General features: G+C 39.8%; 1 protein-coding gene across 6 annotated transcripts in view; it reads right to left on the reverse strand.

Annotated features, from left to right (window-relative positions):
• The window catches only part of LOC125707050 (1-phosphatidylinositol 4,5-bisphosphate phosphodiesterase beta-1), a 63978-nt gene that overhangs the window by 13163 nt on the left and 27776 nt on the right, over positions 1 to 23039 (reverse strand). For all 6 annotated transcript variants that reach the window (XR_007382168.1, XM_048973926.1, XM_048973930.1 and 3 more), the window contains exons 4-19: positions 19586 to 19726; positions 19159 to 19238; positions 18894 to 18947; positions 18278 to 18353; positions 17363 to 17463; positions 16797 to 16963; positions 14700 to 14846; positions 13619 to 13776; positions 12798 to 12880; positions 9063 to 9147; positions 5953 to 6127; positions 2341 to 2408; positions 2022 to 2118; positions 1828 to 1912; positions 1051 to 1175; positions 140 to 294 (exon numbers count right to left, since the gene is read on the reverse strand). Coding sequence is in view for 5 of the 6 variants with exons in the window: in XM_048973926.1 (XP_048829883.1) it covers positions 140 to 294; positions 1051 to 1175; positions 1828 to 1912; positions 2022 to 2118; positions 2341 to 2408; positions 5953 to 6127; positions 9063 to 9147; positions 12798 to 12880; positions 13619 to 13776; positions 14700 to 14846; positions 16797 to 16963; positions 17363 to 17463; positions 18278 to 18353; positions 18894 to 18947; positions 19159 to 19238; positions 19586 to 19726 (1797 nt within the window). In the remaining variant the exon portion in view is untranslated. The remainder of the gene's footprint in view (positions 1 to 139; positions 295 to 1050; positions 1176 to 1827; positions 1913 to 2021; positions 2119 to 2340; positions 2409 to 5952; positions 6128 to 9062; positions 9148 to 12797; positions 12881 to 13618; positions 13777 to 14699; positions 14847 to 16796; positions 16964 to 17362; positions 17464 to 18277; positions 18354 to 18893; positions 18948 to 19158; positions 19239 to 19585; positions 19727 to 23039) is intronic.

Here is a 23039-nt window from a genome sequence, read left to right on the forward strand (position 1 = left end):
TGCATGTTAAATTTTCCCAAGGACATCTAAATAATGTACTGATATCAGCAACATAAAATAAAAAATGGGTTTTGAATGAACAATACTCTTATATATCATAGCCCGAGAACTTCTTGAGTCTGAAGATATTCTGATTCACCTTGACTGACAAGGTGTTTGCTACGATTCCGTCCACGGTGGTCTCGGTGAAGGGGTCAAAGTGCTTGTCATGCCGCCTCATAAACTCTGGCTTTAGCCGGTAGCCACTCTTTCCGTTGTACTCGTACATGCCCAGGTTCAGCTGCATGGGGAGGTCTGCACGGCAAAGACAGGAAGTCAGAAGAGGAGCGACATCACGATGAGCATTTCAGCGTCTTAGGCTCTAAATCTTTCCGCACTTTCCTTTAACAGACGTTGAAGCTGTTACCAATTGTTCCAGATAGAGGGTCACAGCAGGGGCATGGAGACTCTGGCAGGGTTAGTGGGGCACAGCACTTTACAGGGGCTTGAATATGGACAATTACATAATGTACGTTTTAACTATTTAAACCAAGAAGTAACACTCACTTACGACCTGTATCATGAACGCGAAACATGTGAGCTAGAATGTTCAACAAATTTAACCAGCTACTTCCCCGCTAATGATTGGATTTATCCAAATGCTCAGGGGAGAGATTGTGGAGGCAAGAGGGTGTGTGATACTTTGTCAGAGGGGGCAGAATACCTAGCTATGCCCCTGCAGAGGGACATAAGACCATGTTTAATGAAGAGGAGGTCCTGCTCATTTGAATATGTAAGAACCATGGGGGGCAGCAATGTCCAAGCCTGATGCCTGAAGCAGCCGATTCAGCCCAAAGAAGTTTATTTTGAATCCACACTGTTCTCTCAAGCATTTTATTTTCAATTTGTGACCTCATTGGCTTCCCACTACACCATCTGCTGCCACATAACTGGGAATTCATTTTAACCTCCTCGGAGCGCATCCTGTACTGTGACAACTGTCAAGCCCAAATCTATTTTCAAGATGACGGCAACAGAGCACCCCTAGAAAGGCATGTAGTACTGTCTTACCTATTGTCTGGAAGTTCAAAGCCACTAACTGACAGCCTGCGTTCCAGAATACTTGAGGCATGTAGTTGGAAGAATCCACACGTGTGCCCTTAGGATAGATTCGGCTAAGCTGGAGTTTGTTATATCTGAATGCAAGTCAAGGAGAATGTGGGACACGTTTATCATCATTAATAGAATGATTAGTGTTGACAGCAATACTCTTGAAAAAGATTCAAAATATATCAAAGAACAAAAAAATTGTGTTACAGTTTCTTCAGTTCCAATGACATATGTGTGCTGATTTCTGTCACAAATACTCTTCAAATTTATGTTTAATTACAGCTAATAAATGCCAGTCTTTCACATCAAATAAAAAAAAAGATGTATATTGTTGCATGTGATTTTGGGGAAAAGGAGCACATATGATTGAATTCCAATCAGAAATTAAGGCAGAGTATGAATGCACTGTGCTTGACGCCTTTATTGTAACGCCACTTTGTGTGTTTCAGCGTGAGTCAAAGGATCGGCATTTTAGGGCTTATTTATAGTTATAAAGTGAAAAAAGGGATTTTAATGAACAATCAAAAACACTGATCAGTGATAAAATGCTGGACATTATGAAAATATTGATGCAAAAAAACAATGAAAAAGACAAAGGGACAATTACTGTAATTAAATATCACAATAAAACACTATTACTGTAATTATGAAATAATTATTGTGTGAGAATGTTTTGACTTTTTTAATAGTTACTGAACTAAAGTGAAACGAAGTCAAACTCTTCATACTTAAGGATACTCAACAAACTCCACTGGGGTCTTTGTGAGCTGTTCCAGGGCTTTCGTCTCCACAAACGAAGACATTTGATAACTACGGTTAATTTCTGCAAAGAAAAAATGTATATGCCACGGTGCGATATTAGTTCTTCCATAAAAGGCCCACAAGTAAGTGAGGCTAGTGCTTGGAGATGTTTGGATCTATGTGTGGCTCACTTTTGGAACCCTCAAAGGAGTGAAACTTGGTGGGCTGGATGTAATTCACCAAGGTGGACATTTCCTCTGTGGCCACGGCCTCCCTTCCTGCAGTTCCCTGCACGTCACAGGCAAACATTTAGGTTGATTGTTGGTTTCACAGAGCAAAAATCAATCGGCAATAAAGCATCTCAGCTAAATCACCCATTACAACAGTAGTCAATTTATTACACCTAGTTAATGACATGACAAACATATTGTTAACAATTGCACAAATAAAAAACGATATTTTGAACAATCAGCTAATGTTGTACTTGTCTATCGTATAAATATTCCATACCTCATCCATTGATTTCTTACAATCTTCATCATCATCATCATCCTCATCACTTTCTGCCTCTACGTCACCTGGAATGAAAAGTCAAAATATAAATATTATTTTTCAGACTTTATAACTACTAAAAAAATCAGACAATGTCTTTTTAAGCTTTGAATTAAAATATTAAAATTCACAGAATTGCATTTACTTCTTTGATAATTAAAGAGTTATTATAACATAGCATACTACTTCCAAAGATAATGTCTACTAATATGGAATCTGAAGAGGATATTCTTCAGTCATAATATTCTTTTAATTAAGTTTAAAAAATGTTATCCTCCTGTGATATCTGCCATGCGACATCTGAGCCAGTACATCTTATCTATTCAGCTCAATAAAGTCCAGCTCCTTATTCTCTCGGGAGACTGATCTCCTTCATAATTTATGAAATGGCTCTATTTGGGGGGGCGGGGGTATACAATATCACCTGTTTGACTGTAGACACAAAGGAATCGTTGTATATTCCTTCGTTTTGGATACTTATTTTGCTCAATGAATGCAAAAAGTAACAGTAAGGCAACGTGTTATTTTTGTAATTTAAGTTAATGAAAGCACATTGTATTGCACGAATGGAAAATTCCACCACTAGATGGCACTGTGGTATAAAGGTCCAGGATGTCTGAGAAGCACCTGAAATCTCAGATGGAAAATGATGATTGTAATAATGATATATGCGGAATTACATTTGAAATTTAATCTTTAGCTGTTCACGTACTATATAACAATTCTCTGTGCAGCCACAGTGCCATTTGTTGTCTCAAGACAACGACAGCAATGTAAAAACTATTTTAAATAACATGCATACGTGATTATACCACGATACCTCAAGATAAAAGAATTAGAAAAAAGGTTCCCTTAGGTTTGCTCCACTTTCTTTTAGCTTCTATTTATTATTGTATGATTTCCTGTGATATTCTCATCACATTATACTGTATAACCACTGAATTTTACAGAGCTGAACAGAAACCAGGAAACAGAATAACACCCCATATGATTTTTTTATGCTCCAAAAAAACTCCAAATTCCATTCTGCTCCATATATACTTTTATATAGAGAATTTACTGCAACAGAGATTACAGCTACTGATACTATCCATCACTTTCCATCACTGATCTATCACCGGGCACATTCAGTGACATACAAAGGACAATTTACCATCACCCATTCACCTAACTATAATCTGGGCACTAAAGACCTTTGCACAGCAAGTCCAGATTTTTATATACATTTTTTTGATCTGATAAAAATTGTTATACGCAGAAACCTTGCACACTTAATCCAATACGTTTTTTTATTATTCAAAAATTGCAAAAATTCTCAATATGAAGCAAAATAAAGTCATCAAGCAGTGAGGATGGTTTTATGACCCTTTCACTTCTTCTGAGCAGGAAAAAAAGAGAAAATACTGGGGCCGTCCAATCCTGTGAAGCCGTCAAGAACAGGGAGAACTTCACCTGCTCATACTAAAATGACAAAATTATCCCAATCATTTTTCAGGTATATTTCTGAATGTCAGTGGTCCAAATTGAGGTGCTTTCACATCACGAGAACTTTTTCCAGGATCCAGAGCCTTTTTCCAGAACCGGGAACTTTTGACGTGTTTACGCCGCAGGAACTTGGCCCAACTGTCGTTCCTCTGAGGCAGTTCCAGAACCCTCTCTTTTAGTACAGTACCTACTCCAGACTAAGGTACTTCTCGTTCAAACATGAACTACTACAGTAGGGAGGTGCTTGCAGCAATAGGCTGCTGATTGGTTTATCCCAAGCACCGCCCCTAACTTAAGTTACGTAGAAGTGCAGAATACACCACATCGTTTTTTTTATTCTGAGAAACCAAAAGATCGAGCTGCTGGCCATATTTAATAAGGAAATATAAACATGTCTTTGGTCGTATGAATAAAATATAAATAAAAGGCTGTGTCCCATTTTGATCACGTTCACCCACCATAACTAACAAATAACTAACAAAGTAATTTAATCATCCTTCATTGTTTTGAGGTGGCGGTGTAGTATCGAACTATGTGTGAAGTTCACCCTATGAGCTTTTTTGCATCTCCCATGTTTATTTAGCAAAAAGATTCCAGTTCCTGTTGTACACCGTGAAAGTGACACACAAAAGTGGCCAGGAACTTCAAAAGTCCCTGGTCGAGACCCAGGCCCAGGGACTAGAAACCAGGGACCACATTGCAGAACTTCGTGGAAGTGCTAACAATACTGCAACCGCATTAAAAAGAAATTTCCTTGATCGAGTTAGTGGCTGGCAGTATGCGCAAGGTAGGTATACACACACACACACACACACACACACAGGAGTTTAACAGGCTATCCAAACAGTGCCATCAGAAAAGTGCGCTCTAGGTGATCAGCAGATAATCATCGCACAGCCTCAAATGGTGCAACATACTGTACATACAAGATCATGCTCAACAGCTTTTAACAGAGTCAAAAAAATGCAAAAAAAATCTAATCTGTTCCGAAAAACTAACAAACGAAAATTCCAGAGTCAATCAATGTGTAAATACAACTGATACAATGTGGATTCATTTCTGTTTTTAAATGTGCAACAATTTCAGATGAAAAATGGGGCTTGGTGTGCAATGGACTTCAGGGTTACACAATGGGGAAATGTGGCATGAGAAACGCTATCAACCCAAGCTAAATTGTGGTTTTCCAGGATACAGGGTCCTAGAACTATCATAGTCACACATATGGATGTGTGGAAAACCCATAACCCTTCTAACTTTAACCCTAGCTTCTCTTGGTTAACCTTAATTTCGGGATTTAGGAGGACACAACAGGCCAATAGAAAGTAAAATGTTACCAAACCCAGCTAAATTGTAGTTTCCCTGTATATGGGGCCCAGAACTATTAATAAAACACCTCTGGATGCCTGATAAAACTATAACCTTTCTAGCCCTAACCCTAGCTATTGTTTGGATAACCCTAATTTTGGGATACATAGCAAGCTCCTGAAAACTATGAGAAATGTTATCAAACCCAGTTAAACAGAAGTTTCCTGTCATACAGTGGCACAAAACCAACATCAAAACACCTTTAGATGTCTGTAAAAGCTGCGTCCTCTGTCGGAAAGTATCGAATATGCTATTATATTTAAAATCGAGATAAACTGTTGTTTCCTGTTACACCGGGTATAAGAACTATCATAAAAGCACCTTTTTATGGATGAGTATGCCAAAACCTCTCTAACTCTAACCTTGACCCTATCCCTGGAGCTGTTCAGCTAAAGTGCTACCCACTGAGCCACTGTGCACTGTACAATATTTAATAATTATTAACTAATCTTAATTCGACTACTACCAACTACCAATATAAGAGCTTCTTATACTGCTCTACACTGTTTATGCCATTCATCACAACCGCTACAATTACTAGTACACCACTATTTAGGGTTTCTGCTACTCCTACTAGTACTACACATACTTTCTTCCAGTACTACTAAAAGAATTATGCATAACGTCTTCCAAACCCACACGAGTTTGTGTTTAAACATTTTATTTCTGCAGTCAATGTTCGACGTTTGCATCATACTGTTATGCACAGGAGATTCTCACCCGCACTTGGAGACGAGGGCTCAAAGACTCCAGAGCTGTCGCTGCACGCGTTGGAGGCCTGCTCGCCCAGCTTCTTCTTTGCGCTAGCATCAGAGGGCTTGTGCGACTTCTTGTTCTTGATGAGGATCTTCCCCATCAGCTCCTGCGGACTCGGCAAGGGAACTCCAGACTCTAGCTGGGAACAACACACCGAGAAGCTAATCAGTGTGTCTTTAAATTTACATAAACGACTCCCTTAGTAATAATCCATCCATCTCGCAACCACGTAACCTTATCAGGGTCATTGGGGGACTTTGAGCTTATCTTAGGCAGAACTGAACACAGTAAGGGGCATACCATAGACATGATGATAATCCACCACAAGGTGGACAAACACAAAAACAGTATCACGCACTACTTCACAAACAACTCAGAAGCACTGGTTCATCCAACCGCATGTCTGTAAACTGCAGGAGGAAACCCAAGTACTGGGAGCAAACTTGCCCAACATGGGAAAAGCAAACAAATTTCAAACATACAAAAAGTGGATGAAATTCACCCAACTAACCTTGGAGGTAGAAAGGTAAATCCCCAACCACTGAGCTACCATGTTGCCCTACTTGTCTGAAGGTGTCAGTTGTTTTTATAAAAAAATTGTTACATGTCACAACAAAGAGGTCATTCAAAACCTGTATCTTAGAGCTTCTTAAAAATTTCAATGACAGACCACAGCAGAATAAACACAATATTCTCTCTTTCAGTTACAGAAATCCCAGTTCTTATACAACGCAAGGCCATGGCAGTAACTCATGCAGTAATCCCAAATCCTAAACACACATATATTTACTCTGATCGCTGCAGGTCCCAACGGTAAACTTACCTTTTTATTTTCATCTTTAGTACATGTACTTTCTAACCTAAAATGATTAATGAATTTTGCGCTGTTGAGATATGAAGATATGATGTAATTTTCTCCGTAGGGGAGTTTTTGGTTTTCTTGTTCATTTTTTGTTGGCTGTTATGTGTGACGTTACCTTATTTGATTACCTTTCATGTTCTGTTTGTTGGTGACCTTCACCATGCAGTCACTGGTGATCTTTCCTGATGTTCACTGTGTGAGGGAATCAAGTAAAGAAAAAAAAAAAAGCTGCCTATGTCTTTGAGGATCTTGATATAGACCTGCAACCCTCTACAGAAGTGTCAAAAGAAGGATTGCAGATTGGTTGTAGAAGTGGATGAGCTCCGCAGGCAGCTGTAGGAAGACCAACCTTGTAAGACTTGGGGTATAAATCACTGGACAAATTATGAATCCTCCGCTTCTACCCTGAGCTGACTAACTCAAGAATGGATGCACGCTTTTGAGCATCGTGCTTCCCTGCAATATCCCAATAGGACTAGTTTGCACAGGTTCTGAGAGGCACTACAAGGGACAACATCTCCAGTCCCTCTGCTACCCAGGAAAGTTGGAGTATGTGGAGTATTGCAACACCAGCGATCCCTGATGCACCAGGAAAGCCTGGATTGGCAGGACGAAATGGACCAAACCCATTTTGTGGGAATTGAAGACAGGGCCAGTAGTGACAATCAGTCCACTGACGGCACCGCTTCCTGTCACATAAGCAGACGGTCGGCCACCTAAGTCTATGTGTGGCTCCACGAGGGCCCCCAGAATACTACTCTGAAGCTTCTGAAATATAGCAGATTTGACCCTCTATCATCTGACCCAGCAGAGCAGTGGGATACTCGGCCCTTATTATGGTGCTGGAGTGACACTTTGGGCAGCAAGCAACTGTGGACAGTATGAAGGATCAGCTGGCCAGTTGGTGGAGCAGAGAAGAAGAGAGCCTGCACTGTGTCTAGCTAGGCCACCCCTGGTTTGAGTGCTTGTTCGGTTCTCCATTGCAGATATTGGTAGGTGGTGCCGGCCACAGAATAAAAGCCTGAAACTGCCTCCACCAATTCCCAAGGCGTTTAGCTATTCTGGGTGATGCTTTTTGGACTTTGCACCGTCCTCCTACCTTCGACTGCTTTGGGGGGAGGGTGGTGATCACCATTATTCAGAGATGCTGCGTGGTGGACCTTGATGCTGGTGCAGGAAGTAAGTGGGGACTCTGCTCAACCATCAGGAAGTCCTTTGCACTATCCACCAAGCTAGCATTTGCCTCAACTCCAGGGACTGTAGTTCGCTACACCGTGAAACACTGTTTCTGAGCCCTGTGGTGAACATCATTGGCATGGCAACCACTCTGGCAAAGGTGACTGCAGTCAAGGAATGGCTGGTCCCCTATAATGTCACCGAGTTATACAGCTTCCTTAGGTTAACAATATATTACACTTCATTTCAGCATCACTGCTAACCTTAACACACTGACTGATAAGTGGTGACAAGAGACAAAACAAATGAACCACCTAATTTTCCCGACTCCAGGCTACACTTACACTAAGGATCCTGCCCTGAAATACCCTGAAGCTCAGAGACTGTTCATCTTGGAAGCAGACTAGCAATAGGGAGGGGGGGGGGGGGTGGGCACGGTGTTGTTCCAAAATGGAGAGCCTGGGGAACATATTGTGGCTTATTGCAGGCATACTCTGAGCTGCCCTGAGTGTAACTACTGTGTCACATCCCGAGAGCTCCTGAGACACTGCAAGTGGGATTCAGAGTAGAAGATGGATTTAATAGTGCTATCCATGGGGTTTCCATGCCACACCCGGAAATATATAGGCACACACTGAAAGCTGTTGTGTGCAATTGCACTCTTCTCTTGCACAACTATTTTGCCATAAGTTAACGGGCAACAGAAGAAAAATATGAGCAGGATGAGTAAGACAAATTGTTATGAACTCAAACTTATGTTTGTCAAAAACCGGATGAGACTGAAGGAGCCTGTTATTACAGGGCAACATAGCAAATAAGATATTGCTCATATATATCAAACATGGTCAAAAAAGGGGGCCAGGTTCTGATTTCATCCTTAAGAAATGTAAGTGAGTTGCACACTTTGGGCTGTGATCTCACATGCACTTGGAATCTGAAAAGGAGCGATGGCAGATTCTATCCATCCATCCATTTTCCAAACCGCTTATCCTACTGGGTTGGGGGGGGGGGGGTCCGGACGGCAGATTCTACTTACAGGGTATTTCTCCAGAGGCTCGATCAGCAGTGCATCGCCGAATATCGATCTGCAGTATTCTGCCATCTTGGCTTGCTGCTTCGGGCTGTTGTGAAGGACACATCCACACACAGATATGTTAAGAATCAGCATATTTTGCAACCTTGACCAAATTATCAAAAAACCTACAAAAAATTACAAGTTCATTATGTATGTGCCGAGTGCATACATTTCATTTTCCTTTAAATAATATTGTGTCATTCGAATAAAACCCCCAAGTTCAGTTTAACATGAAATTGCACTGTGTGATTTATTCTAGTAAGGATTAGGCTTGAGAACTGCTGAAGTGGCATGAATTAACTTCAGAAGCCACCAGGAAGCAAAAAATAATTCTATTTCTATGCAAAATGATTTGATTAATTCTTGCAGCAACGCAAGGGCTTGTTTGGGGGCAAAGTAAGAGCTTAAATATCACTAATCTGGGTACTTATTTTCCTCCCACAGTCCAACGCATGCATTTACATGTCTCTGAATTGCCCAGAAAAACTGAATAAGCAATTATTAAGGACGGATGGATGAATGGAAGGATGATAGAAGGATATGGAACTTTTAGAATGTTCATTTCTGGTCCATTGTACTAAAAAGAGAAGCTTTTATGTTGTTTACCTCTAAAAAGTAGAAAATTATGCACATTTTTTATAGAAGAGAGAAAATGGTAATTAACTGTTAAAATGATTATTGTAAGCATGCACAAGGCAGGGGACACCAGTCCATCACTTTCCCTTGCTATTAGCATTCCTGAAGATCTGGGACGTTTTGAAGGTATTACTTCTAGGCTCTGATTATGTCATTTACCAATGGCTAAAATCCTTATGCATGACTGCCTGAGTCAAAAAACAGACTGTACAGTAGGCACTACTGGGGTGTATTCAATTCGGTTTCAATAGTAGTGCATTTTCTTTTCTTTTCCAGAGAAATAAGGTTTCTTTGCTTGTTTGTTCATTTGTAATCAAAGAATCAGATCTGATCAAAGAAGCACCAACACAGCTTGCAAGGTATTCTGGGAAGGTCTCTAAGGCACTGGGACAGCTACTATAAATGGGGCACTGCACTGGAAATTACTAAATTGGAGTCAAAATTGGGGATGGGGACATGGGTGCATATTTCACACGGTGACAGTACAGAATGTTGAGCTGTCTGTAACCTGTATTAAAAACTGCAATGGAAAGTCCCAGAATACCAGGGCGAGGTGAAATTAAGGATGAAATGAGGTTTTCTTTTAAGATATTACACATTATAACTCAGCCACAGAGAAATTACCAAAGCCAAATGAGTGCCCTATATTACACTCCGACTTTATGCCCTGTGCTCCTAGGAAAAGTGATAACAAACTGACGTTAACTGGATATGTACAGTATAGTCATGTGAAAAAGTGGGCACCTCATTTAATATTTAGTTCTTTATTAAGAAATATCAACATATCATTATTAAATCTTCCTTCAAATTCTATCTGTTGATGAAAGTGGTGTAATTGTATAATGTTTGCAAAAACAAGAAACAAATTCATTTATTTAACAGAAGAAATTATCTATGATGCTTATTCCTACTGAGGAAAGAGTAAAAACACCACATCAGGTGTAAATGATTAGAACATCATTAAAGAGCTTTTTGGTGGAGCCTGTCTTATTTGAACTACAGACATTTAGTTTGCTCTTCATTGTTGAAGTGAGTGGTATCACTATGGTGAGATCCAAAGAGCTCTCAGAGGCCTTCAGAACGAAGACTGCAGATGCATATGAGTCTGGGAAGGGATATAAAAATATCTCAAGAGAGTTTGGAATCAGCCATTCCACTGTCAGGAAAATAATTTACAAGCGGAGAACATTTAAAACAACTGCCAGCACGGACAGGGCAGGCTGTCCTAGCAAGTTCAGCCCAAGAACAGACCGAAAGATGCTGAAAGAAGTCTCCAAAAATCCTAAAATGTCGTCATAGTGCGTACAGGAAGCTCTTACCACAGTTGATGTCAAGGTCTTTCTCCCCGCGATTTCAGAGACTGATATATGGTTTCGTAAACGTTTTATTGAGCTTATTTCAGGGGGGGGGCATACTACCTATTAGGGCATAGGGTGTCCTAACTTTTTCTTCAGTAAGAATAGGCATCCAAGTTAATTTCTTTTGTTAAATAAGTTATTTTTTCTTGTTTTGAATGGATGAAAACAAAAGCATTTTATTTTCAAAAAGTTAACATTATTCACCTCATATAGCCATGAAAGCATACTAATATAAGTATCAAAGAATAAATGATGCTGGCATGATTCAAAACTGGCAGGGCAGTAATAGTTTGCTGAAAATTTTATTTTTATAGACAAGTAAAGTAATGTTTAAAATGTTTAAAATAAACAGGAACTTCATGAAAGTTTCCCAGGGAACAAAAGACTACACACCCCATCACTGTATCAAGGCTGACCACACCAGCGACAAAGATTGGCAGAAAAGAAATGTGCTATTAATGTAATACCCCTGCAAACAGCACATGTAACCTGAATCCCTGTGGTATGTTTTTACAGACTGAACCTGGAAGATACCATAGCAGGAATAATTGTATATTTTCTCAGGGAAAGTGTAGCCAGCTTATAAAACTGTGGAACGCAAAAAGTTTGGTCTACCTACTTCAGGTTTGAGGAGGAAAACAAGTATGCCAAATACTTGTAATTAATGCCTGCAGAATACACAGACGAAGATCACTATTCTCATGGAAAACTGCAAACATACAACAGTAACCTGAAATATATTATTAGTCTCACCCCTTGCATCCCTGTCTTTTTTACTCGAAAAGTTTATCTTTTAAATAGCACAAGATGTTATATATTATATATACATATTAAGTGTTATATATACATATTAAGTGACAGTAGAACAAATTTGGTTAATAGCTGTGAAAAGTGAATTTAAAGTTGCAAATAGTCATTTTTCTAACATGAACAATACCACTTTAAAATAATTATATTTTGAGTTTCAGTGCTTTGGAATAAAAAGAGAGCTAAAAGATATGCAATTCAGTAAAATGAGACAGAACACAATGTGATTTCAACCTCTCCTTTGGCTTTACTCTTGACGTCTCCCTTATTTATATGATGGTGAAAGAATATAATGATTGAAAGTATAACATGATAAAAGGCATGTGTCAAGGGAATGTATTTATTCATGCACCCCCCATTGGTAGAGCACGAAAGCTAGTAGAGCACGTGCCAAAGCAGTATCCAATAAGGAAACAATGCTTCATTATGCAGTACTACCCTCCCTCCAAGCCTATCCATCTTCCAACCACTTAACCTGGACAAAGGTGTTGAGGGTTTGGAGAAAGGCAGCACTGGGGACAAAGCAGGGGTATACACCGGAGGTGGTACACACACTATGGGTGATTTGTAAGTGAAAATTAAACTAACTGCATGTCTTTGGACTGTGGGAGGAAATTGGACTACCCAGGAGATACCCACACATCACAGAGAGAACCTGTAAACTCCACAGGTAGAGCAGAGATGGGATTTGAACTCTCCAGTCTGAGACAGCAGTGCTAACCAGTGAGCAACTCACAGTGATGCAATTATGTCAAGAATGAATAAATCATTACTGAATCATTACCCAAGTGTGACCTCTCTGCCCCATATGGTCCATGTTTAAGTTAGCTTCCAGCTAATATTCCCATTCCCAATATTCCAAGTCACTGTGAAAGAGTGTTGGTTGGAGACTTACGAGTCCACGTGGTTTTCGAAAGACAATATTACAGGAAACGGGGAGGTTTTGAATGCACATTCAGCGATGGCCTCAATCACTTCCTATAAAAAAATAATTTAAAAAATGACTTGAGTGATTTCATTTACTTTGAATCCTTAACAGAACAACTATATTGTTCTTCATATTTATTAAGCCTGTTACATACCTAAAGCAAAAATCTGTAACATTATGACTCAACAGCCTTAAAATAAACGATGACAGATTATCATTTATAGCAATACGGTGATAAATAAATGGCTGACACAGATTTCTTGCCCCTTGTAAATTTTCCGATGCTGCTGATGTCTCATGCAATTCATTATATCAAATCATCGCTTCTTTTTCTCTAATGGGAAACTGACTAATTAGACACCTACCACTCCAGGCTGCTCTTTGCCTATCGGTAATTAAAAATCTATTTGTATTCACATTTGAAAACCAAAATAAATTAAGCCCAGGACCTCAAACAAAATTCACGCTATATTTCAACAGACAGCAAATTGCTAAAATGAAAAGAACGATGACAAACAGTATTCGAGCAGAATATAATGAAACAGACCAGAATGCAATGACGGGTTGAATATAATGAGACTGTAACTGTGAACAGCATCTGAAACGAAACTTTCATTTGGAAAAGGCAGAGGTCTGTCAGCCAAAATCACAATTACTGCCATAACAAGGACCTCATTAAACCAGAAAGACATGCCTTGACCTCACATTGACTTTGCATTGACTTTTAAGAGCTCGTCCATGCTTGACCTCCCCCAAGTGCTTGGGGTCGTGACCTGAGCCTGATTCACCTTAAAGGAGATTTCCGAGGTCATGGTGAAGCCATGTGTGATGACGGGCTCCTCTTCAGCTGTTCGACCCTTCCAGCAGTCCAGCTCCACGCAGCGGCAACCAGAGAGTAGGACTTGCCTGTACATCTCCACCGAGGAGTTCCCAGCCAGCTGGCCAGCTGCGGAGGCATTCAGTCATGCCTCATCACACACTTTTTACCAGAACCTCCAAACTTTAACTCTAAGTCAGTGATTCTCCACTGGTTTAGGCTAAAGACCCATATTTTTTAAAATTTGCACTGTCATCAGACACACATGTGTTCAAGTCTGACAATAGAAACGTTTTCCAAATTTCATTTTTTAACCATACTGTACATCCAAAGAAAACTGGCCCACCAGTTGAGCTCTAAGTATATAAATTAAATGGATTTGCTATGCAAAAAGTAGAGCCTAAAACCAAGACAACCTCAACGAGAGACAGAATAAGGTTGGTTCAACTCCCCAGAAGGAAAACTTCAGTGAAAGTTGTCCAGTTATGTAAAAAAAAAAAACCACTAAAGCACAAGACATTCAAATCACTGTGGATCAGATAATCTAAGAATTTATACGGCTTCTCTTTACGAATACTGCATTCATGGGTTTGAATCATGCATATATTTTCTACCCCGCAACCCAGAAGGATAAGCAGGTTGGAAAATAGATGGATGGATGGATATATTGTCTATCTTCTGTGTTTATATTTGTTGCTACAAAATGTTTGTTTCAAGTGGAAATCAATTATAGTGGCAGTGATCACACACTTTTCATACCAAGTACTCCACTATATGAACAGCACAGTCACAAACGTCTTCATAACAATGTCCCGCATGTGGTGTAGAATATCTATCATTTATACGCTGCAATTCAAATGCATCCTTCCATCCACTTGATTTCTGTTCAATTTGTCAAATGAATTTGTTGACTGAATGTTTTCCTTCGCATCGCATTTTTGATATTGTATCGCAAATGCTTCAGATGAAAACACAGACAGCAATGAGGCATCCCATCGTTTGACTGCCGCAATCACATTTAACTTCTTTGCATCCGTCGGCGGTGGACTGACCTGACAGATAAGTGTTGTGCGAGGAGTTGATGAAGTAGTGCGAGAGAGGAAATGTCATGTCTTCACTCTGGTCCAGCTTCTCCGGTGGGATGACACCATTTTCTTCAGCCAAAAGATATGCAGCAAAGCCCTCCACGGAAATCTGTCCTATAATAACAATAACGATCAACAACAGGCTTTTAAAAAAGTCATGAATATAAATAAAGTTCTTCTCTTGTAACTGTACAACAAGTTCAAAAGAGTATACTTTCCAATCTGTTGATTTAATGAATCAAAATATGCAACAAAATATCTGCGTACCATAAGATTAACGGCAAAACAAATACAGAAATATTTTTTCCATTAAACTCAAATTCTAATCTTTCTCTCGCTGAATATTTCATACTGAAAAAAATCCCGCAGACATGGCACAAATGTACTTTTTATTGGAAGATCAATACATTGCTCACAGGAACTAGACTAATGGTGCTAAGCGCCCAGTGGAAATCCCCTGGTGAAAAATCCCATTGTCCAATTGATAGTAATTATGGCAGCCTTTTCCTCCTAGGAACTCTGAAAAACCAATTGGCTTTTTTTTTACAGTGGAGTTTTCTGTGGATAATACGGAAAAGACATGTACTTAGACTTAATTAAAACGTAAGCTGTATAAATATCTTTGCAACAAAACATTTGTTTGACTAAAGAACAACAATGTAATTAGTAGAACCTAATCTTTTATCTTATGAAATATCTGGTGATTTTTTTTTTGTTCCTTTTTACTAGCACTTCTGCCTGATTGTAACTAGGCCCCTCATGTGGTAAATAGCCTTCTAGCCTTCAAAACAGAGCTGAGCACTTTCGGGCTGATTCTGCGTTTCCATACCTGCAATTCGGATAAAACTGTACAAGGAAAAAAATAAAAGCGTCTTTCCAGTAGACTTCAAAAAGGTTGCTGCTTTCAGTAGAAGAATGAGTTCCTGCTTCTGACGTGAACACAGACCCTAGCCTCTGGAGATGTGGTAAGACTAAAAAACGATAAGTTGTAGAGGCTCTTTGTTTTCTGCTCTGTACGCACACAGATTCTGAAATACACTGTCGCCATTTTGTGTCCAGTTTGTTGTGTTTGGTTTGGTTATATTTAAGTTATTCTAGATGAATACATATAAATACAGTAAAAAACGCATGACAAGCAAAACTAGTGAACCATGGAATTTTATAATGAAAGACAAATAAAATGGAGTTTAATGACTTATTAGATTATTATTATTATTTGACTCTTAATGCATTAATTCCTTGATTTGTGATCCTTTAAAGGACAACAATAAAATATATCTTTTTAAATAATAAATGCAAGATGAGTATGACTGTTGTGCTCCTAATCTACATATTCAGGTGCGTAGACACTGGAGTCCACGGACTTCGGAATGTTTCTAAACATAACGAAGGACAGTTGAATTTCTGTATTCAGGGGTATTAGTTCAAGGAACCCCACAGACGCCAAAATCCACAGATGCTCAAGTAATCTAGACACAGCAGTATTTGCATATGATCTCTGCGCATCCTCTTGTTTACTTTAAATCATCTCTAGATTACTTATATTACCTAAAAATGCAAATCACAGGGGAAAATACAGCAGCCAAATAAATGACCTGATGATGTAAAATATAATCGGTTTTTCTGCCTTCACTCTAAAGACTTGGGGTTGTATAGTGACTTTTAATCAGCGTCCTTCGTTATCAGAACAATAAAGCTGTGTGGGTAAACGAGAACGGAGAGTATCTCTGACTCTTTTCCGCTCCACCAATGCGGCCCACCAGAACACTAGGAGCGGGAAAACAATGAATGAGGCCACATTACTTTTCAGACACTCCCATCTCAGACCGAAATTTCTGATAGCCTCCTGAAAGGAAACTTTCAGCGTAGTGCTTGGCATATGGCAAAATTTGTGCTTTGTGAAACATTCTGGATGTTTTTTTCCCCAGAGTATTTTTGATTTGCGGATGGGGAAATGGCAGAAACGGAAGGTTTACTATATTTCTCTCCTGTCAGCAAGGGTCCAATAGTGAAAACCAATAAAAAAAAAAGGTAAATACAGAATAGCGTCATGCAGGCACTGACCTTTCTTGACAAAGCTGCTGTTCATTTCGTACTTCTCAATGAGCAGCTGTACTTGATCAGGTTTCAGTGGTGGATAGAGGATCTCGTTGAGCCTGGGGTCGCGCTGTTTGTTGTTTACGAAGTCCATCATCTCCTCCACGGTCAGGTATGGTCGGCCCTTGGCTCCCCTTGAAGGAGATTATTAAAGACACGGCATATGCAAGAAAGAACAGGAATTTTTATTTATGTCTCATTCTATTTATTTATTTTTGAGTGGATATATTTAGCCAATGATAAACTGACATATTCCCGAACTACGCTGAAAGAGCCTTTCATGGAAAGTTCCGAGGCTCTCTTTTCAATTCCAGTCTACGTTAAAAATAGTCGTGCAGTCAAACCTCTATGGTATTATGTCAACATTGATTTACTGATCATAGTTATTAATAATTACTGCAATATTACTTCCCAGGCAGAAACAGAGTATTCCTATTGGACCTTTCATGAAATATAAACGCAGATTTAGTAAATTTCCAGTAACTTTTGTTTCTTTTGCTTATACATATTTCTTATGATTTAGCAAGACTTACTGATCTGAAAAGATCTGGTTGATCTCTGACCGCGGACAAATGTTGCTCAGGAACGTTTTATATGCATCGGGGATGAAGTCCTCTTGTGGAATGGAATCATTCTAGTGGCAGAACAGTGGATTGCAAACTCTTAAATAATCTTTGAAAGTTCCGACACAAATGCCTGCTTGTTTTAATGCCGCTGATTTGCATTTTACTGATTTCTTGCAGTTAATCTGATGGATGGGACTGCTACCAGAAAAGAAGCAGTGGCATTAATTCTCATTATCAAGTAACGCATTAAACATGCATGCATTGTGATGGCCGAAAGAAATGTTAATTAAATGAGGATCACTTGAATCAAAAAAATTATGAGGGAAAATACTTATTAATAATATAATACAAGGGTACAACCCCCAAAATAACAGTGCCAGAGACTCCCCCCACTACGATTATACCAGTGATCATTCCCACAATATATTTTGTGAGCCGGGGGGGTGGTCCCTCATTAGAATTCAATAGTCGCAGTTAAACCTGGATATTTGCACCGCATTTTTTGAATTTCATACATTTTCTGTAAATCATCTTGTGACACCTCCCCACCCCCGACACCCCCACATACACTGGTGTGAGTCTGAAGCCTACTAAACAGAGCACCAGGCAGGTAGGGGATACTACGGCAGAAACGCCTATTCATCCTAGAGCACAAACGCACTATGGGTGATTTACTGACACAATACTGTGCCTTTGAGACTGTCAGATAAAAACAGCAGAGGCTTCAGGAAGACATTCAAACTCCATCCACACACAAGGGGCCACGGACCGAATGTCTGACCCCTAGAGGTGTAAGGAAACAGTGCTACCCATTGGGCCACCCAACATATTTAAAATACTAATACAAAGACAAATCACATGTGGAATTAACTTATTGCTTACTCTGCCAGACGGGAGACTGCAGCTCTCCAGTGCTGTTTCTACACGCTTTCTGTCCGCAGAAAACATTCGATGGATGCTACAAGGAAACCAAACACAAAATGCAGTTACAATACAGATACTGGAACTATCTTCAGATCATTGTATAGATAAATGACTGATATGTGTACATCCATCCATCCATCCATCCATCCATCCATTTTCCAAACCGCTTATCCTTACTGGGTTGCCCGGAGCCTATCCCGGAAGCAATGGGCACAAGGCAGGGAACAACCCAGGATGGGGGGCCAGCCCATCGCAGGGCACACTCACACACCATTCACTCTCACACCTTTGGGCAATTTAGCAACTCCAATTAGCCTCAGCATGTTTTTGGACTTTGGGGGGGAAACCGGAGTACCCGGGGGAAACCCCACGACGACATGGGGAGAACATGCAAACTCCACACACATGTAACCCAGGCGGAGACTCGAACCCGGGTCCCAGAGGTGTGAGGCAACAGCGCTAACCACTGCACCACCATGGCGCCCCATATACATTTTAATTTAATTTAAAAATAAACTTTTTTTAGGTACTGGTATTAAAACAAGACAAAAAGCATTAAAGAAATGCAACTTACTACTTCACAGGGATGCGACCTTCTGGGTTGAGTTGCAGTTTGAGTCTTGTGTACCTGTTTTCATCAAATTAATAAAAGCATGTCATGTAATTCACTCATTAAAAATCATAGTTGGATTAAAATGTTCTGAAGTGTAGAAAATGAAAATAAAAATCAGGGAACTGGTGTGAAAATCTCTGAGACTGTTATTTGCCAAAGTTGGCCACCAGGGTGTATTAGCTGTTACTCCGTGTGTCTACAGAGGTGTAGGTGGCTGTCTACTCACGCTTTCTCCAGAGAGGATTCCCTGGGCATGTTCTGTGCCAACAGGTTGGTCGCCAGGCTAAACAACTCATCCGCCCACTCCTGCACAGTGAGGAAGCAGAGTGCGACGTAATTGACGTAAATCTCAGAAATCGTACGATTATTTTTAAAAGTCTTTAATGGTGATTTCCAATTCAGTCAATTTTACTGACAATATCAGGTAACCTAAAAAAAATAAATTTAAAGCCAAAACAGGGGGTTTATTCTCTTTGCAGCATTTCTTTTAAACGGCTCTTCACATCAGCAACACTGAGTCCGTAATGCGCATCAGTTACAGAATCCTGCAGTTCTACCGAAAAAAACACATTATTTCTAAGCCGTTCATTTTTAAAGTTATGCACCATTGAGCTTCATATGTATCTGTCCGTTTAGGCAGCTGTTCTTAATACCTTTGCAACTTCCTCCTGAAAAGCCAGAAAGTTCAGGTAGCTAATGTTGACCATATCTGGGCCCGTCACCACGGTCAGCATCTTGTTCTCTATCCGCCCCACCAGGTTGCCCACATCCAGCAGCTCACGGAGCTTGGCTTCCTGAAAGCAAAGAGGCAACACTTTGGAAACTGATCCATTCTCCCTACTGAGCAGTATATAGTACAACACTATGTACTTATGCACTGAAGTAACATACAGTAAGACACCTGGAAGAACACAGAACAGAAGGAAAGAAATTGAAATTTTGCAAAATACAATAAATGATGATAAAACGTGAAGCAATCACGCCATGAAAGGCACTATATAAACACAAATTAACAGGATGATTCACATATTTTTCATTTATTATTTCTGCACTGCTATAATCCGATTACATCTTCTGTGAATGAACCAAACTGGAAAGAAATCTATTTTACTCATGAAACTGAACCATAATGTTCATCTGAGAAACCTAAACGCAATACAGAAAAAAAATATATACAATGAATTGATATTTTTTTTCTACAGGATTCAATTTTAAAATTGCTACATAGAAGAAGGATTATAATTATTATATTGACCTGTAACATCTGTAATTTAATTATACCTTTCAGCCAAGCTCACTACACCATGCAAAGACGGCAGCTACCAGCAAAGAGCAGTAATCAGTTACAGAGCATAGTATGGTGAGGCTTCATACTGTATGACATGCTGAAAAGGTGAAAATGTGGTCATGAATTAGGTCATAGGTTTAAATCCTAACGTTCATTAGTTAAGAAATGCACACAACCTTATTATACGAATAGTTAATATGTACGTATGCAAGCAAGCAAAAATGTACTAAATACAATGTGATGAAAAAGTATTGATGCTGAAATTATAAGCAAAGCATGTCTGAACAAAGCATGATAGATAATGATCCACTGACATACAGAATAAGAAATGCAGGCTAGACAAGTTGTTCTCAGATGACTGTCTGTCAAACGCCAGTGTTCATCGTTCCCACGTGTGTGGTGGTTAGAAGTCTGAACGGCCAGAGAGAAGAGGGAACGGGTTGACTTCTGTCTCCGAGGGAGAGACACCCTTCTTCTGGGTCAGTGTTTCAGCACCATTTTTGACAACTAATTCAACACCCTTGCAGTCAGATTTGGAGAACTATGACGCTTGGTGCTCCGGAGAGGAAAATGGTGGGGTGGGGGTATCTACTGTACGTGTGGGTGAGGCTTTGGGAGTGAGAGATAATTAGAAGGGCTGCTGATTCACAGTGGGGGTGCTGGGGGGGGGGGGGGGGTTGTCGGGGTAGAGGACCTGGAGCACCTTGTTGCTGGCCAATCAGGTCAGAGGAGTCTGGAGCCTGAACTCTACCGTGTGATTAGATGTTCGCCATAAGGTATATCACCTCCTCTGGGTAGGTGCTGGAAGCCGTTCAGAAACACTCCCCCCACCCCCATGACAACAGAAGGAGCCCCGTATCCACATTCACTCATCCGTTTACTACTTGGCTTTCAAAATGTCGGCTCCTGTGTTGAGCTGCAGGTGGGGGGCGATGGTGAGGGGGAGGGAGATATCGCTATCAAGTTGTCATTTCTACCTACTAACATTTACTTCTGGAGCTCCTACTTCCTAAGACAAGTGTGTTAATCATACTACTCTTCCATCAGCTGCCAAAGGGTGAAGACAATCAGCTTACTTTCACTCATTATAATAATGTTAAATCTTATTGCTATACCTTTGCTATTTCTGAGCTTTAAAAGCCTACTGAATCTATATCATGGGCACGCTTATTTATTCGCAATGGAGTCAATCCTTAATATTAACTAAACGAAGGCGTTGTACTGTAGCTATCACCATTATTAGGACTGAATGTTTATTTTTAAAGCAGCTGGTTAAAATTTTGTACATTTTTGTCAGCTACAAATACCTTAGGATGCAATTAAATGTGGGGCAGAGCTATTAAAAGCATTGCAATTATATCTGCGGCCTTTTCATTAAGCATTTGTAAAATAAACAATGTAGAGACAAAAGCACAGCTCATCGAGGAACCAGAAAAGCAGTAACTAAAGAGATGCTTATGCTCTCTGATAGAATCAGTTAATCTTTCTCAGAAACTGAATATTTTATTGCACTTTCAACAATACAATAATTATTCAGGGTTTCGACAAAACATTCTGATTTTAATGCAATCTGCTAGCTTTACACAATTTTTATCTGAGCACAATCTGAGAAAATTGAAAACCACGCTCTTATGACACGTCTCCGGAGAGGCCCGAATATGATTAAAAAGACATATTGGACCCTGGACTCACAAAGGGTTCTGGAAACTCATTGCTAGTGATCTCAGGCTGGCCTAGTGGAAGGTCCATAATCAGCAATTGAGCACATCAGTCATTTCTTACGTCGGCGAGGCAAATTCATTCTGGTGGGGTCAGACCAATAAAGCGAGTTTTATAGGTAATCACACAATTGCATAATTACACAATCACCCAAGGAAAAACAATGTGAAAGGCCACGAATGAGACCTTATGTTCTCGGTGTCATCTTTCGACAAATCACAGTAGGGTGTAAAAAAAAAAAACAATTCTATTGCTGTAATCGCGATGTGTAGAATGGCTTCTGAGAAGTAATTGAACTCATTGTGTGCCTAATGACAGCAGTCGTTACAAATTACAATCTTGCAGTGCAACAAAATACAACAAAAAGAAAAAAAAAACAGTAACTTCAGCCATTGCTTCTCTAACTGTTTCTGTAATGAATAACAGAGAGGAAAGCATTATTCCTCAAGAAACTGGAAATGGCGCAAGCGAAACCAATGAAGTGAAATGTTTACACAGTACGGCAGAGCATTTCTGATAAATCACCAAACCACTCACGCTGACAATGGCAACTATTTATTGTAATAGGAAAATGTCTAAAAAGCTCCAGGAAGACACCAAAACACACTAATATAACTCCTGGAAATAACTCCCAATCAAAGCAAAAGATTTTACAGTTAACAAATCTTTTTTTTTTTTTTAATAAAGGAGCCAGCTGTCCCCATAATGTCACATTTCAACCAGTGCAGTATGATTTATTGGAAATGGCACACAGATGCACAAGGGCACCCATCACTGATCGGGCTCTTTTGCAAAGCTCCAACCTGTCAAATACAATTGCAAAAGTGCATGTCTGTGTAACAGAAGCCACAGTGAAGGGAAATCCACGGTCACACAAGGACAAAGGCGAGTTCACCAAACAGCGATTTCACAAGTCCTTCTGTCAATGTCGGCTACACAGCTGAGAGGTTCTGACCGAGAACCATGCATACAGCACAGCAGATGACCTGACTTAACGACTGGTCTGAAACTCTGGTACATGCCCTCTAGATTCTTAGAGTCCATGAAGCAGCTATGACTGATTTGCAGTTTTGCTTTAATATGAGGCTGGAGAAACAGAC

This window comes from Brienomyrus brachyistius, chromosome 14 (genome assembly GCF_023856365.1).
Source record: "Brienomyrus brachyistius isolate T26 chromosome 14, BBRACH_0.4, whole genome shotgun sequence".
NCBI lineage: Eukaryota > Metazoa > Chordata > Actinopteri > Osteoglossiformes > Mormyridae > Brienomyrus > Brienomyrus brachyistius.